Below are 17,429 nucleotides of genomic sequence, written 5' to 3' on the forward strand. Positions count from 1 at the left end.
GGTTTTAGGTATTATGAAGGTTTTTGCCAAAATTTCTAATTTCGTTCTTTGGCTTTAATTATTTCTTTTGGGTACAGAACATCAAAGCCGTGCCTTATCAAAATAAGAGTCTTAAGTCCTAGGTCTCTTTGGAAGAAATCCGTTTCACGAGACTTGGAGTCAGTCTAAGGCGGAAAACCTTTTCCATACTTTCGGTAATCAATGTTTACTCAAACCCCCGGATCCATTTCCTTTATATGATCAAATATACATATAAGCCGAAAAAAAGAAATTTTATGTTACATTCAGACATTCAGACATACAGACAACTCGATAAAATGTCCGGGAAAAAATTATCAAAAAATTAGGGAATTTTTTTGTTTTTATACTCTACACTACAAGGTGGTTAGAGTATTATGTCTTTGTGCATTTGTTTGTAACAGGCAAAAGGAAAAGAGATAGACCCATAGTTCCTTTTGATGATCTGCATAGAAACACATTCTGAGTCGATTTATGCATTTTTGTGAACAACAAGTTCGGATTTATTACCCGATCCAGATGAAATTTTGCACAAATCATTTCTTCGGCCCAAGGACGAACCCTATTGAAATTGGGGATAATCGGTCAAAATTTAGATATAGCTCCCATATATATCTTCGTCCGATTTGCCTTTTATTGTGCACCAAACATGTAATATCAGGCCGAATGGTATTGAATTTTGCACATACAACCAGATTAGGCCTGAAAATAAGTATGCCAAATTTCGAAATCGGTTCAGATATACCTATAGCTCCCATACATATTGTTCATCCGATTTGTTATTTTAGTTCTCCGCAGCCGTAATATGCTCTCTGTAACAACAATATTTGGGGAAATGTATCAAATGCAGCTTAGAAATACATTTGTTAAATTTTATCGAGATCGGTTCAGATTTGGATATATCTCCCATATATAATCTCGCCCGATTTACTTTTTATTGTGCACCAAACGTCTAATATTTGCCCAAATGAGATGAAATTTGGGACTTACGACCGAATTGAGTCTAGAAGCTAGTATGTCAAATTTGGTGAAGATCGGTTCAGATATAGCTATAGCTCCCATATATATTTTATATATATCATATTGTTCATATTTGTTATCCACAGCCGTAATATGCATTCCGCAACAACGATATTCAGAGAAATATAAAAAATACAGCTCAGAAATGTCTTTGCCAAATTTTACCGAGATCGATTCAGATTTGGATATAGCTCCTATATACATCAAATGGGCAATACAAGTCCGAATTTAAAAGATACAAATGCATGACGGAGTGCTTAAATATTGTGCAAATGTCCCTGGTAATATCTGGGTTGTGCTCTATGACATAATTTCAAAAGCGAAATCTTCCAAAATGGATTTGGACATAAGGGGACTTCTACCATATTGTAGTGTAGCGTAGTTGGGTATCACAAGGCTATAGCCTTTCCTAACTTTTTTTTTACACATTATGAAGTAACTCTAAAAAAAATAGATCGTGTAGTTGTAAAGAAACATTTTTGACACACCTTCCTATACATGTTGGACAAACGAGGACGAGGTCCGTTTGGACCCATCAAATTGGAAAATGTATAAAGAGATTATATTTTTCCATTAATCAAGGGGTCATGTCGGTCCATTCCTTGGAGTAGGGACTACGCTATAACAAATTCTATGTCGATTTAACAATGTCCGTCCGTGTGTCCGTCCGCCTATTCGTCTGTGGAACTCACTTTAGCTTCCGAACGAAATGAAGTAGGTTGATAAAATTTCACTCAAATGTGTATTATATCTGCAGGACTTTTGGTGTTGAAAATGTAGGTCCACGTCTTCGTATAGCCCCCATATAACGGTACCTCCCGATATTCGGAATTTTGATGATTTTATCGACATTATTTACCGGAATTGTTTCCAAATTGGTATTTGAAGCTCGTAATGGATACTACAGCCTATGACAGAAAATTGTCTGTGCTGGTCTACGTCTTCGTATAGCCCCATATTCAGTATTTTGATGATTTTAGCGACACTATTCACCGATTTTTTTTTTCAAGTTCCGCTTTTGAGTATTGTAATGACTTATGACAAAAGTTGGATATGCAGGTCCACGTCGTCGTATAGTCCCTAATATAACGGCTGAATTCGGTATTTTTAAGATTTTAACAGATTATAAATATTTTTTTTTTTTTTGAAAATTGCCAAATTCGTTCCCAATGGTGGAGGGTATTCAAAGATCGGCCCTGCCGAACTTACAGCTTTTTTACTTGTTTTTTTTTTTCTTTGTAAAGAAAGAAAAAATGTTAAAACAAAAATATAATCCTTGTATTGTTCTCTGTAAATATTTTACAATGGCCAGGAATCTTTATTCGAAAATTTCGAAGAATGTAGAAAAGGGAACCTGTCCCCTCTATTTAGGTTACTTTGGTATGTAAAATTACAAAACGCCGATACTTGTGTCTTTAATTTTTAATCTACTGGATTTGGATAAAAATTTAAAAAAATTTGAAATCATCACACAATGATATTGTTTTTCATATCCTTTGAGTTACTATCGTGCATTTTTGTTCAATTATTCCGTCTTGGATTTTAAAACAATATTTTTTTTTATTTTACATTTTTTTGTTTATTTATTTTACATTATTTTGTATAGAATATTCTTTGTGAAAAAATTATTATATTTTTAATATAGTCAAAGAAAAAGATTTTTGCTATGTTTTGTGTTTAGTCACATTTTTAAATATTCACATAAGTTTGCAGTCAAAACTTTTTATTTTTAGTATTTTTCTTGTCGAATATGAAATATTTTTTTAAATATTTCATAATTTGCAGTTTATATCTAACATTTGAGAAGATTTTTTTTCTAAATGTATATCTCTTCTGTTTATGTTCACATTTTATCCTTACATGACACAATTTAAAACAAAAACACAATTTAAAACGTTAAAAACATAACTAAAAACATTAAAAACATAACTAAAACAAAAAAAATTCTGTTTTGATTAGAATTTTTTTCAAATATCCCAACACAAAGTTCAATATTTAAAACATCACATTTCTTTATTAATTCGTCCTGAACAGAAAATTTCACCAACTTACATTTTTAGTATTCTCAAATCATTTCCACACTTACCGTTAAATGCTGGGATTATTTATCCAAAATGTAATTGACGCGATAATACAATTTATCCTCTGTCTTTTTTTTAATATTTTTAAACAAAAAATATTTGCTAGTTTTAATTTTTTTTTAAATTCCTTTCAATTAATTTTTAGTTTTTTATTTGTTCGCCAAGTCGTTTTAGAATTCCTAATTTATTTTGTTGTTATTTGGACCGAGAATACGTTCACTTAACCGCAGCACAACGCGGCGCGTTTTAATCCATCAACGTATGCCGATGCACTGAATCAGTTGGGCTGCATTACTTTGCAAATGTAGTTCGCGACCGTCCGACTCAAGTGCCTGAACTGGATGGATGTTGACTTCTTTTGATTGTTGTGTTGTGTTTTGTTGCTGTTGTTTTCTTGTCTGGTCTCGACTAAAACGAAGTTAGGTGCAATAAATGTGTGTGTGTGTATGAGCGCACAAGTACTTAAGTCGGGTTTGGTTTCGGTTTTGTGTGCTTCGACTTAGAGAGTTGTTTGGCGGAACAAGAAATTCACTTGAGAGCATTTATTAAATGTTAAGTGGAATCAGGAACAAAAGGATATTGGTCTACAGGGTGCAACAAAATCAAACGCCATAATTTTTACATTTCTTTTTTAAAATTTATTAAATGAAAGCAAACAAGTACAACTACATTAAGTTCGGCCGGGCCAAACTTTTAATACCCTCCATCTTAGGGTAAAGGGAACATTAGAGCCCATTATGACCCACATATACCAATTTTTAGACATATTCATGGGAAAATGTGCCAAAAATCATAAAAATACCGAATATCGGGAAATAAGGCTATAGGGGCTATATAAAAAACGTGGACCTATACATACAGTGTTTCGCCAAAAGAGCTAGAACCCATTAAGACCAACAAATACCAATTTCTAGACAAATCCGCAAAGAAATGTGGCAAAAACCATTAAAATACCGAATATCGGGAGGTACTGTTATATAGGGGCTATACCAAATCGTGGACCTATATATGTAATGTTTCGCCAAAGGAGGTAGAACCTATAATGACCTGCAAATACCAATTTTCAGACAAATTCGTTAAAAAATGTGACAAAAATCATCAAAATACCGAATATCGGGAGGTACCCTTATATGGGGACTATACCAAAACGTGGACCTATAATTACAATGATTCGCCACACGAACTGGGACCCATTATGACCTACAACTACCAATGTTATGACAAATTCGTGAAAAAATGTGTCAAAAGTCATCAAAATACCGAATATCGGGAGGTACCGTTATATGGGGACTATACCAAAACGTGGACCTATAATTACAATGATTCGCCACACGAACTGGGACCCATTATGACCTACAACTACCAATTTTCAGAGGAATTCGTGAAAAAATGTGGCAAAAATCATCAAAATACCGAATATCGGGAGATACCGTTATATGGGGACTATTGCAAAACGTGGACCGATATATCTCATTTTCAATACCAATCACCCTAGACACAATACAAATTGCTCTGCTAAATTTTGACGCTCTAATAATGTGGTCTGTATCGTTGTTTCAACAGAGAGACAGACAGACGGACATCGTTAAATCGACTTAGAATTTTATGCTGATTTATGGTGTCTACGACGAATATTTAAGGATGTTACAAACGGAATGACAAAGTTAATATATCCTCCTTTCCAAGGTGGGGGGTATAAAATGTCGGAAATAGCATTTTTAGAATTAGTTTAGATTTGTTCGAATTGATCACCTTTGGCACGAATTATGGCCTTCAAGCGGTTAATGCAACCGTCACATGCTGCCCGAATGTTGCTCTGCGGTATTTTGGCCCATTCCCGGCGAAGCGCTTGCTTGAGTTGATTGACACTTTGGTATTTTTTAGTACCATCCTTGCTTTCCAAAATACTCCAGACACAATAGTCCAACGTATTTAGGAACCTCATTTTGTAACCATTCTTGGTTGGCGCGTGCTGAGTGCGATGGTGCTGAGTCCTGTTGAAATGTTCAAGGTCTGCGGTCAAAATGTTTGCCTGCCCAAGGCTTTCATACACCCTCCAGAATATTTTCGCGATAATATTCGGCGTTTATTCTGCTGCCAATGTCAATTAATACGAGCGGAGAGCGACCATCGGCTGTTATGGCGGCCCACACCATCACCTTGGCCGGCGCTTGAGTTCTTGTGGCCAACCGAAGGTGCACATTTTCAGCTGACCTCTTCGGCAAGTAAACGCGAACATTTTGTGTGTTCACAAACTACTCTGCTGGACAACGAATGCATTCTCATCGGAGAAAGCCAAATTCGGCAGTTCCCCACTTTCGGCCAAGCGAAGGAACTCTTTAGCTCTTTTGAGTCTATTTTCTTTCTGTTGCGGTGTAAGTCCTTGCACTTTTTGGAATTTCAATGGCTTTACCCCGAGCTTATTTTTCAATATTTGCCGAATGGAATATTGCGATATGTTCAGCTCATGAGCCATTATTCGGCCACTGCGATGCGGATTTCGATCAAGTCGCTTCTTTACTTTTCGAACCATTTCTGTGATGTTCTGTGTTCTTCCGTCCACTTTATTGCGTCGTGCTACGCTACTAATATCACGGTAACGACGAGCTATCAACGCAATATTTGATCTAAGGATGGTAGATATCGGTTCACTCCTTCTAGTACCTCCCCCACAAAGGAAGAAAATTGCGAATAACCAAAACGCTAATAAAATGCGAAAAGGCATTCGATTCTCTTCAAAATTCTCACACATATCAATATTTCCACTAACACAAGAACTGCTGTGAAGATGGTAGATATCGGTTCCCTACTTCTGGTATCTCTCTAAAGGGGCGAAAATTTTGAATAATATGCGCTCATAAAATGCGAAATAAGCATCCGATTATCTTCAAAACTCATACATCCCAAGAATTTTTGCAACATAATAACTGGCTAAGGTACCACCCCATAAAATACACCAACAGTGACATCCATATAAATTTCAGGATTTCAGCTCCATCCCCTCAACCAATACAAAATTAAGTAGCATTTTGTTATTTTCGAATGATTTAAATACACATTTTCAAAATCACCTCCAGATTTCAACGCTAGATACCAAGAGAGACTTTTAATATCAAATTTAAGAATTCCATCTGCATTCCTTCACCCAATTGACAAAACAATCTACATCTTCCTAACCTTGACGCCCAATGTGATTCAAATTGTGTACCTTTTTTACACATTTCTGTACCACCCCCATACCTCAATTCCAGATATCAAGAGACTTCAATATCAATGTGTTCCTTCACCCAATACTTAATTTAGTACCAATTCGTACAATTGTAGTACACATTTTCGAAACCACCTCCATATCTCCAGGCTACACATGAACAGAGATCCCAATACCAAATTTTAGTTTTTAAGCGCTATGCAGGGTGAGATGAAACAACTGCAACCAACTTCAGACTGCTGTCATTTCTAAGCCACTCGTCCGACAACTGTTAAAATAATTCCAGAGAGACAGCTCATTATATTGTTTACAAGCGTACACAAGCATTTTGGTGAGAATTTTCCGGAAAAAAGTTATTCGTGATGGAATTCAAGCGTGATGCTGTGATTTCTTTATATTTGGCAGGAAAACCAAAGGTGGCGATCGTTAGATCACTCCAGCATTTAAATGTCAATAAATCGTTTGTGTCTCGTACCATCGCTTGTTACCATGATACTGGTAGCGCGGCCCGACGTCAAGGAAGTGGCCGGAAGAAGACAGCAACATCAGAAGAAATGGTTCGAAAAGTAAAGAAGCAACTTGATCAAAATCCGCATCGCAGTGGCCGAAAATGGCTCGTGAGCTGAACATATCGCAATATTCCATTCGGCAAATATCGGAAAATGAGTTACCCCGAACAGCGATTGAACTTAAACCGCAATGAAAATAAAAATCTGGGAAATTTATGCAGCTACAAAACTTTATTGATTTGCAAGAATAAAATGGTTATCGTTAGTAAAACTGTGAGTTGTTTAATGGCAACTATTAGTAGAGGTCCTCTTCATAATTGTTCTGCTCCTCGTTGTAGTCATTGGTATTGTCATTCTCCCGTTCTGTGCTGGTCAGCATCACGTCTTTTACATAATCCTTCTGTTCGATTTCTATTCTTTTTGTTTCTCGTAGATGTTCAATTTCCGCTGGTAATACAAAGCTCTCCAAGCGATTTGAGTAGGCAACATCTTCAGGTTGACAACAGAAAACTACACCCAAATTTTTATAACCGAACGTGTAGCGGACGTTTTTCAACCACTCAATAGTATGGCATATATCCGTGCAAAATATCAGATCGTTTTCCTTGTAGAACTACATAGGGAGAGAAATAGAGAGAGAGAGAGAGAGAGAGGCTGTGAGAGAAATGTGTTTAACCTAAGTCTGAGAGCACCAAAATAAGATTAGACAAAAAGAAAAAAATAAAATAAAACAGTAAGGAAAGGTCAAAAGTCGGGCGGGACCGACTATATGATACCCTACAAAAAAATATTTATTGGGGCATCAGATACACCGGACCGAGTCTCAAAAAGGGTAAAATTAGATGTAATATGAAAACATTTATATTCAAATTGGACTGATATTATGTATTTGGAGGACAATAACCATAAAATCGGATGAAGATGCACAGGGTTGTCCATATTCGACGGACCCATCTGGCAACGCCATAACTTTTGACAGAGATGTCACATCGCTTAATGACATACCGCGTTTGAAGCGTCAGTCCAAGCAGATTTTTACCATGAACCAATACACGCCACGCGAGCGCTCTGAAATAATTGAAATTTACATTCAACAGAAGAAGTCAATTGTGAAAAAAAAATGTGAGAAGTGCGCCTTCTAAGAACACCATTAAGCGTTTATACGAAAAATTTTCGACTGGTAAGGCTCTTTCTAATCCGTAGAGGCCATATAAAAGTCGACCAAGGCGATCGGCCGAGAATATCGCTGCCGTACGAGCCAGTGTTGAGAGGTCCCCAAGAACATCCCAAAAACGCCGTTCTCAGCAGTTGGGCATGGCTCGGTCCACTTTACAACGGATTATTCGCATTGATTTGCATTTGTTCCCGTACAAAATTCAATTGACGCAAAGAATGTTGCCTGCGGACAAGCCTCGTCGATTGGAATGGGCCCAAAGGTCGAATATGGGCAACCCTGTATATCGATGGTATATAAAAATCTGAACCGATCTCGATAAAATTTGGCAGAGGTATTTTCGAGTGTTATAAATCATTGCTGAGGAGTATATATATATCAAAGTCGGTGCAGATATAGTTTCTAGACTGAATTCCGTCGGAATTGCCAAAATTCAGTTCATTTGGGCTGATATTAGCCATTTGGCGCACAATAAACCTTAAATGGGGTGTATATATGGGAGCTACATCTTGATCTGAACCGATTTTGATAAAATTTAAGGCACTTATTTCTGAGCTGAATCTGATATCTGGTACCAAGGATCAATGTTGTGGAGTGCATATTACGCGTGTGAGGGACGTAAAACACCAAATCGGATGAAACATAAATATGGGAGCTATAGCTATAACTGAACCGATTTTCACCAAAATTTGAAGCACTTGCTTCTGGTATGAATTTTGTCGGAAGTGCCAAAAATTAAATCCATTTGGGTTGATATTAGCCATTTGGTGCAAAATGAACCTTATATTGGGTAAATATAAATTTCGATAACATTTCACAGAGGTATTTAAAGCTCCATAAGTTATCTGGCACTCTTGTAAAGTGCATATTACGCATGTGAGGGACGTAAAACCCCAAATCGGATCTAGCATGTATATGGGAGCTATAGCTATATCTGAACCGATTTTCTTCAAATTTGATCTTCTTGCTTCTACAATGAATTCGGTTGGATGCACCAAAAATTCTGGACTTTTTGACAGATATTGGGCATTATTTGAACAATTAAACCGAAATCGGGAGGTATATCCAAATCTGAACCGATCTTGATAAAATTTGGCAGAGGTATTTCTGGGCTGGTATCTAATATCTGGTACCAAATATCATTCTTGTGGAGTGCATATTACGCATTGTGAGACGTAAAACTCAAAATCGGATGAAACATAAATATGGGAGCTATAGCTATAACTGAACCGATTTTCACCAAAATTTGAAGCACTTGCTTCTGGTATGAATTTTGTCGGAAGTGCCAAAAATTAAATCCATTTGGGTTGATATTAGCCATTTGGTGCAAAATGAACCTTATATTGGGTAAATATAAATTTCGATAACATTTCACAGAGGTATTTAAAGCTCCATAAGTTATCTTGCACTCTTGTAAAGTGCATATTACGCATGTGAGGGACGTAAACCCCCAAATCGGATCTAGCATGTATATGGGAGCTATAGCTATATCTGAACCGATTTTCTTCAAATTTGATCTTCTTGCTTCTACAATGAATTCGGTTGGATGCACCAAAAATTCTGGACTTTTTGACAGATATTGGGCATTATTTGAACAATTAAACCGAAATCGGGAGGTATATCCAAATCTGAACCGATCTTGATAAAATTTGGCAGAGGTATTTCTGGACAGTATCTGATATTTGGTACCAAATATCAATTTTGTGGAGTGCATATTACGCATGTCAGGGACATTAACACCAAATCGGATGAAACATATATATGTGAGCTATAGCTATAACTGAACCGATTTTCACCAAAATTTGAAGCACTTGATTCTGGTATGAATTCTGTCGGAGGTGCCAAAAACTAAGTCCATTTGGGTTGATATTAGCCATTTGGTACACAATAAACCTTAAATCTGAGCCGATCTCGATAAAATTTGACAGAGGTTTTGAGCTTCATAAGTTATCTGGTATCAAATATCATTTTTGTGGGGTGCATATTAGGGGACTTAAACACCAAATCGGATGAAACCTACATTAAGGAGCTATAGCTATATCTAAACCTATTTTCTCCAAATTTTATCAACTTGCTCCTAGACCAAATTGGGTGGGATGTACCGAAATTCAGGTCATTTGGACTTATATCGGCAATTTGGTGCACAATTAACCCCAAATCGGTTGAAGATTTATATGGGAGCTATATCTACATTTGAACAGATTCTCATCACTTTCAATAGGATTCGTCCTTGGGCCAAACAAATATTGTTTGGAAATATTCATCTCAATCGGATAATAAATGCGATCTGCACTTTGTTCAAAAAAATACATTTACAGACGGACTGACTCAGAAACAGATTTCATGAAGATAACTATGGGTATATCTCGCTTCCTTCTCCATGTTGCAAATAAATGAACAAAGACATAGTATCCTTACCACTATGTAGTGTAGGGTATAACGAGAGTGAAAGGATGTAAGAGTCTCAAAAAAAAAATCTCTTATCATTTTATTATTGCTGAGCGTCATTGGATGGCAGGCGTGTGAGTAGCCAATCGTCTCTCATTAAAACTTACCTCAGCAAATGGTGAATTAACACCGATGATAACAACCGATCCTTTATCTGCACCTTTCGGTTTGAGATATTGCCAGACGTAGAGTGGTATCTGCCTCTGATTTGTGATGACTACCTCAGCCAAAGAACGATTCTTGTGGCAGTCGCTCTCGTAAATTGGTACCGAAACTGAATCCGAAACACCAGCAAATACAATATAGTCGGTGTTTGCCGCCTCAAGATGTTGACCAAATGCCTGCTCGTAAAATAACCAATTGCCCAAACGTAGCCCAGGCCACCAGGCCACATTAAATAGTCCACCAAATTCACCATCCTTGAAGTTTTGTGCCAATTTGGGATTTTGTACGATTGTATCGGGCTCGTATCTCGCAAAGTCAATCCAATGTTGGTGTTGATTATCACTGCTTGAGACAGTGCTGTAGGGAATCAAATCAAATGCACATATATATATTTTTTTTCAGTTCGGAAATTTTAAAAATTCCAAATTCTGTTTTTTACATACCCATGCAAGGGGAAATTTCCGGCAATATTCTTGATTTCAACCATGGAATGTATAAAACGTTGAAAAGACTGCAAGAAATCAAATAAATTCAGAACTAGTAAAATAAATAAACAATAACAGATAAAAAGTTTGGCCGAACCGAACTTTGAATACCCTTCACCATTTGGAACGAATTTGGAAATTTTCAAAAAATAAAATTCGTTAAAAATTCTGTTAAAATTTTAAAAATACCGAATATAGCCGTAATATTCAGGTCTCTACGACGTGAACCTACATAGGCTTTGTTTGTCATAAGCCATTACCATATTCAAATTTGAAACTTGAAATAAACGATGAATAATGTAGCTAAAATCATAAAAATACCGAATATCGGGAGGTACCGTTATAGGGGGGCTATACGAAGACCTGGACCTACATAGACAATTTTCTGTCACAGGCTGTAGCATCCATTACGCGACTTCAAATACGACATCTCAAACAATTGCAATTAGTATTGTAACTAAAATCGTCAAAAAACCGAATATAGGGAGGTACTGATATATGGGGCCTATACGAAGACCTGGACCTGCATAGACAATTTTCTGTCACACACTGTAGTTCCCATTACGAACTCTAAATACGTAATTTGAAACTACTCCGGTGAATAATGTCGCTAAAAATTATTAAAATACCGAATATTGGGAGGTACCGTTATATGGTGGCTATACGAAGACGTGGACCTGCACACACAATTTTCTGTCTTAGGCTGTAGTATGCATTAAGAACTTCGAATGCCAAATTTGAAACAATTCCGGTAAATAATGTCGCTAAAAATCATTAAAATACCGAATATTGTGAGGTACCGTTATATGGTGGCTATACGAAGACGTGGACCTGCACAGTCAACTTTCTGTCATAAGCTGTAGTATCCATTACGAACTTCAAATTCGAGATTTGAAACTACTCCGGTGAATAATGTCGCTAAAAATCATTAAAATACCGAATATCGGAAGGTACCGTTATATGGGGGCTATATGAAAACGTGGACCTGCACACACAATTTTCTGTCTTAGGCTGTAGTATGCACTTAGAACTTCGAATGCCAAATTTGAAACAATTCCGGTAAATAATGTCGCATTTACGAACTTAACCTGCCTGCTGGAAAAATAAACATGTGTGCAAAATTTTAGACTTCTATCTCAATTCGTTCGAAAGATAGCGTGATTTCAACAGACCGACGGAGAGACAGACGGACATCGCTTAATCGACTTAGAATTTTACGCTGATCAAAAATATATATATTTTGTTGGGTCTGACATGAGCATTACGAGGAGTTACAAATGGAATGACAAAGTTAATATACCCTCCATAGTATGGTGGAGGGTATAAGAAAAACAGTTTAAAAAGTATCGGTCGGTTTTGCCGACAGATTATTAACTTCATGGATATTCCAAATGTTAACCCCTTTGTGGGAGAGGTACCACATGGTGTGGATCGATATATACCATATTCACAGCAGATCTTTTGTTAGTAGCGGTAATGGGATGTGTGAAATATTAAAAGAACCCGATGCTTATTTCGGATTTTATAATCGTTTTGGTGGTTCAAAATTTAAAACTTTTGTGGGGGAGGTACCAAAAGAAATGGTCCCATCTGTACCAAATTTATAACAGATTCTTGTGTTGATGGTAATACTGAGATGTACCAAGTCTGAATGGAATCGGATGTTAATTTCGCGTTTTATGAGCTTCTTGGATATTCAAAATAAACCTTTAAGCCTTTGTGGGGTAGGCACCAGAAGGCGTGAACCGATATATCCCAATTACACACCACATTTTGCGTTGGACTTAATATTGGGAAGTGAGATGTTTGAAGACAATCGAACACTTATTTCACATTTTGTAAGACTTATAATTATTCAAAATTTTGACCCGTTGTGTGGGAGGTACCAGAAGTAGTGGACCGACATATTCCGTCTTTACCCCAGACCTTGGGTTATTAAAGATATTGGGATGTACGAAACTGGAAGACAATCGGACTCATGTTTCACATTTTGTCAGACTTATAATTCTTCAAAATGTTGACCAGTTGTGGAGGAGCTACTTGATATGGTGGGCCCACAAAAATATTCGCATTTGCAAAGTTTGTACGAAATCGAATTATCATTTCTCATTCTATGGGGTAACCTAATTTCTTTGAGGGTAGACCGATGTTACCCATCTCTGAACTCGATCTTAGTATAAAAATAATATTACGATGTACCAAGTTTGGATCAAATCGGATACTCCCTTTACGTTACGGACGGATAGACATCCCTAGATCGATTCCAAATGTTCTGAAATAGATTTGGTCGAAAGAGGTCCTAGGGTCTAAAACCATGTCTTCGATTTGCATTTTTAAATTCGTAATGGGTACTGTGGGCCTGTGACAAAAAAAAAAATACCTATGCAGGCCCCGGTCTTGGTATTGCCCCCATATAGGTGTACCTCTCTATATTCGGCGTTTTGATGATTTTACGAAATTATTCAACAAAATTCTTTCAAGTTTCGTATTGGATTATTGTAGAGGCCTATGATAAAATTTCCCAATGCAGGTCCACGTTTTCGCATAGCCCAAAGTATAACAGTAACACCCTATATTCCGTATTTTTATACCCTCCACCATACATAGTACGGAGGGCATATTAATTACGTCATTTCGTTTGGAACTCATCGAAATAATAAGTTTAGACCAAACAAAGTATATATATCCTAAATTCTAAATAATTTAGCCCTGGCCGTTCGCCCGTCTGTCTGTCGTTTGGAATCACGCTCGAGTAAAAACGAATTTAGATAGGAAGCTAAAATTTTGCACAGATTAGTCTATTGTGTGCAGGCAGGTCAAGTTCGAAGATGGGCTATATCAGTCTACGATATCGTATAGCCCCCCGTATCCCCCCATTATTCGGTGTTTTAATGGTTGTAGCCAAATTTTTTAATGAAATTGTCTGAAAATTCACAGAAGGAGTTCCTCCGGTATATCGTATATCCCCCATATAACGGTATCTCCCGATATTCTGTATTTTGATAATTGTAGCCACATTTTTTAATGGGATTGTCTGAAATTCCACAAAAGGAGTTGCCTCTCAGTACTTTACTCCATGGAAGAGAATTGTCCATACAGGTCCACGATATCGTATATCGCCCATATAACGGTCTTTTTTATACCCTCCACCTTGGAGGTTTGTTCCATCCTTAAATATTCGTCGTAGACCCCATAAAGTATATATATTCATAATCAGCATAAAATTCTAAGTCGATTTAACGATGTCCGTCTGTCTGTCTGTCCGTCTGACTGTCTGTCCGTCTGTCTGTTGAAATCACGATACAGCCCACATTATTTGACGTAGAGCGCCAAAATTTAGCAGAGCAATTGGTATTGTGTCTAGGATGGTTGGTATTGAAAATGAGATATATCGGTCCACGTTCTGGTATAGTCCCCATATAACGGTACCTCCCGATATCAGGTATTATGATGATTTATGCCACATTATTTAACGGATTTGTCTGAAAATTGGTATTTGTAGGTCATAACAGGTCCCTGTATGTGTGGCAAAACATAGCATTTATAGGTCCACGTTTTGGTATAGCCTTCATATAATGGTACCTCCCGATATTCGATATTTTGATTATTTTTGCCACAGTTTTTAACGGATTTGTCTAAAAATTGGTATTTGTTGGTCATAATGAGTTCCAGCTCCGGTGGCGAAACAGTGCATGTATGGGTCCATGATTTGGTGTAGCCCCCATATAACGGTACCTCCCGAAATTCGGTATTTTGATGGTTTTTGCAACATTTTTTCACTGATTTGTGTAAAAATTGGTATTTGTGAGTCATAATGGGTCCTAGTTCGTGTGGCGAAACATTGTATGTATAGGTCCACGTTTTGGTATAGTCCCCATATAACGGTACCTCCCGATATTCGGTATTTTGATGATTTTTGACAGATTTTTTCACGAATTTCACTAAAAATTTGGTAGTTGTAGATCATAATGGGTCCCAGTTCGTGTGGCGAGTCATTGTAATTATAGGTCCACGTTTTGGTATAGCCCCCATATAACGGTACCTCCCGATATTCGGTAATTTGATTATTGTTGCCCCTTTTTTCACGTATTTGTCTGAAAATTGGTATTTGTAGGTCATAATGGGTTCTAGCTCCGTTGGCGGAACCTTGCATGTGTAGGTCCATGATTTGGTAGAGCTCCCATATAACGGTACCTTCCGATATTCGGCATTTTAATGGTTTTTGCCACATTTCTTCTAATGTTTCCTTTACCGTAAGGTGGAGGGTATTAAAAGTTTGGCCCGGCCGAACTTAATGTTTTTTTACTTGTTAATTTTAGCCAAATTTCCCAATGAACTCGTCTGAATATCCACACAAAGAGTTCCTTCTGGCTACTTTACCCCCTCTAAGAGAATTATCTATATAGGTCCACGATAGTCTCCACGATAGTCTCGTCTCCATATTTGGCATTTTGAAGACTTCAGCGACACTTTTGACCGGACTGGTTTTAAATTTCATATTTAAAGTTTGAAGCTCGTAATGAGCCCGAAATTTGTCTATGCCGGTCCACATCTTGATAAAGCCCACACATAAATTATTCAAGATATTTAACTATTAGAGATCCTTCAAAATGGTGGAGAGCATTGAAAGTTCGGCCCGGTCGAACTTAGTTGCTTTTTTCTTTGTTTGAATTTTATCAGTATTTTCCAGCAGATTTTTTTGCAAATCCTTCCAAATGGAGGGGGGGTGTGTCATTCAAAGTTCGGCCCGCTCCGAACTTACTGTCTTTTTACTTGTTGATTTTGTTTCCCCTTTTTGGGTCATAACTTACCGGATGATTTGTTTTATTTGCTGTAGCCAAATAAATCATCGATACAATTTGACGTTTTCTCAAATTGTAGCAGATTTCTGCCAAGTATTCATTGTTGCCGTCTGGTGTGGGTCGAGCTAAAATATATGACACCAAAGAATTTTCACACCACGAATAGTTAAATGATGATTCATATAGATTCCATTTAACGGCCTCGCATGAAAGTAGGAAATCATTATGATATTGATCGCCATAATAATTGCGATAATTCTCGCTAGTCGGCGCCAAGAAGCCACTATCCTCACATAAGAAATTGTGCGCTAGGTAGCTATCTACAAAACTGGGACTGAAATGAAATAGTTATTTTGCCATATAGAGATTTTCATATTATCGATTTTACCCCGATGCGAATTTCTCTTAAAATCTGCATCAAAATTGTAACTCACCTGGCAAATCGGGTGTCACAACTTGCTGCAATTTCTTCACCAACTGTAAGATAAATTCGTTCCGACTCGTCCAATACATCAACATAGTGGGTACCAATTTTTTTCTGTATTTTTGGTCGAATCGAAACATCCGCTGTAGGTAATTGTATAGAACAGGAACTTTCAACACCAGCTATAGCAAAGTTGGCTATAACTGCACTTAGAACAATTATATTCCAGTTCATGCTGCACCGATGGCAATGTAGATCTGTCAAAGCTCAAAATAAGACTAATCTGAAACTGCTCGACTAACGGATATTTATTTGTGTTCTGTTGGAAAAATAAACATATATTTCTTACTAGAAATATATATGTATAAGCTTGGATGTAGATTGGCAGGTACAGTTGCAGAAAAAATAATAGCACCAAAATTCACACTTATTTGATTATTTGATTCAAAATTTCAAAAAAAAATGTTCTAATGTATTATGTGTACCGTTATAGGCCAGGTCCCGAAGCAGTGGACCCATACCGGCAAACGCCATAATTTTTACATTTTTTTTTAATTTTATTGAATGAAAGCCAAAATTGTCGGAAGTAGAATCAAATTTTAGTATAAATTTAGATTTGTTCGAATTGGTCATTTTTGGCACGAATTATTGCCTTCGAACGGCCAATGAAACCGTCACACGCTGCCCGAATGTTGCTCTGCGGTAATTTGACCCGGCGAAGGTGATCGACACTTTGGTATTTTTAGTGCCAACCTTGCTTTCCAAAATACTCCAGACACAATAGTCCAATAGATTTTGGTGGCCATTGTGCGCTGGAAATGAAGCGAGGAACCTCATTTTGTAACTTTTCTTGGGTGGCGCGTGCTGAGTGCGATGGTTCTGATCCCTGTTGGAATGTCCAAGGTCTGCGGCCCAAAAGGTTTGCTTGCCCAAGGCTTTAATACACCCTCCAGAATATTTTCACGATAATATTCGGCATTTATTCTGATGCGACGGTGCCACGAGCGGAGAGCGGAGAGCGACCATCGGCTGTTATGGCGACCCACACCATCTTCATGGCCGGCGCTTGAGTTCTGGTGGCCAACCAAAGGTCCA

The 17,429-nt window shown here is 37.3% G+C and overlaps 2 protein-coding genes across 3 annotated transcripts in view; both read right to left on the reverse strand.

The window, feature by feature from the left end:
* LOC101893121 (uncharacterized) overlaps positions 1-3,466 on the reverse strand; it is a 66,537-nt gene extending 63,071 nt beyond the window's left edge. For both annotated transcript variants that reach the window (XM_005175883.3, XM_005175882.3), the window contains exon 1: positions 3,125-3,466. The gene's annotated coding sequence lies outside the window, so the exon portion shown is untranslated. The remainder of the gene's footprint in view (positions 1-3,124) is intronic.
* Positions 3,467-7,048: 3,582 nt separating this feature from the next.
* Positions 7,049-16,620, reverse strand: LOC101893397 (uncharacterized). Its single transcript, XM_005175884.3, has 5 exons — positions 16,345-16,620; positions 15,920-16,244; positions 11,067-11,134; positions 10,566-10,980; positions 7,049-7,449 (listed from the first exon to the last, which is right to left on the reverse strand). The coding sequence occupies exons 1-5, from the start codon at positions 16,566-16,568 to the stop codon at positions 7,132-7,134; spliced, it is 1,350 nt and encodes a 449-aa protein (XP_005175941.1). The 5' UTR covers positions 16,569-16,620; the 3' UTR covers positions 7,049-7,131.
* Positions 16,621-17,429: the final 809 nt, after the last annotated feature.

This window comes from Musca domestica, unplaced genomic scaffold (genome assembly GCF_030504385.1).
Source record: "Musca domestica strain aabys unplaced genomic scaffold, Musca_domestica.polishedcontigs.V.1.1 3, whole genome shotgun sequence".
NCBI classification, from domain to species: domain Eukaryota; kingdom Metazoa; phylum Arthropoda; class Insecta; order Diptera; family Muscidae; genus Musca; species Musca domestica.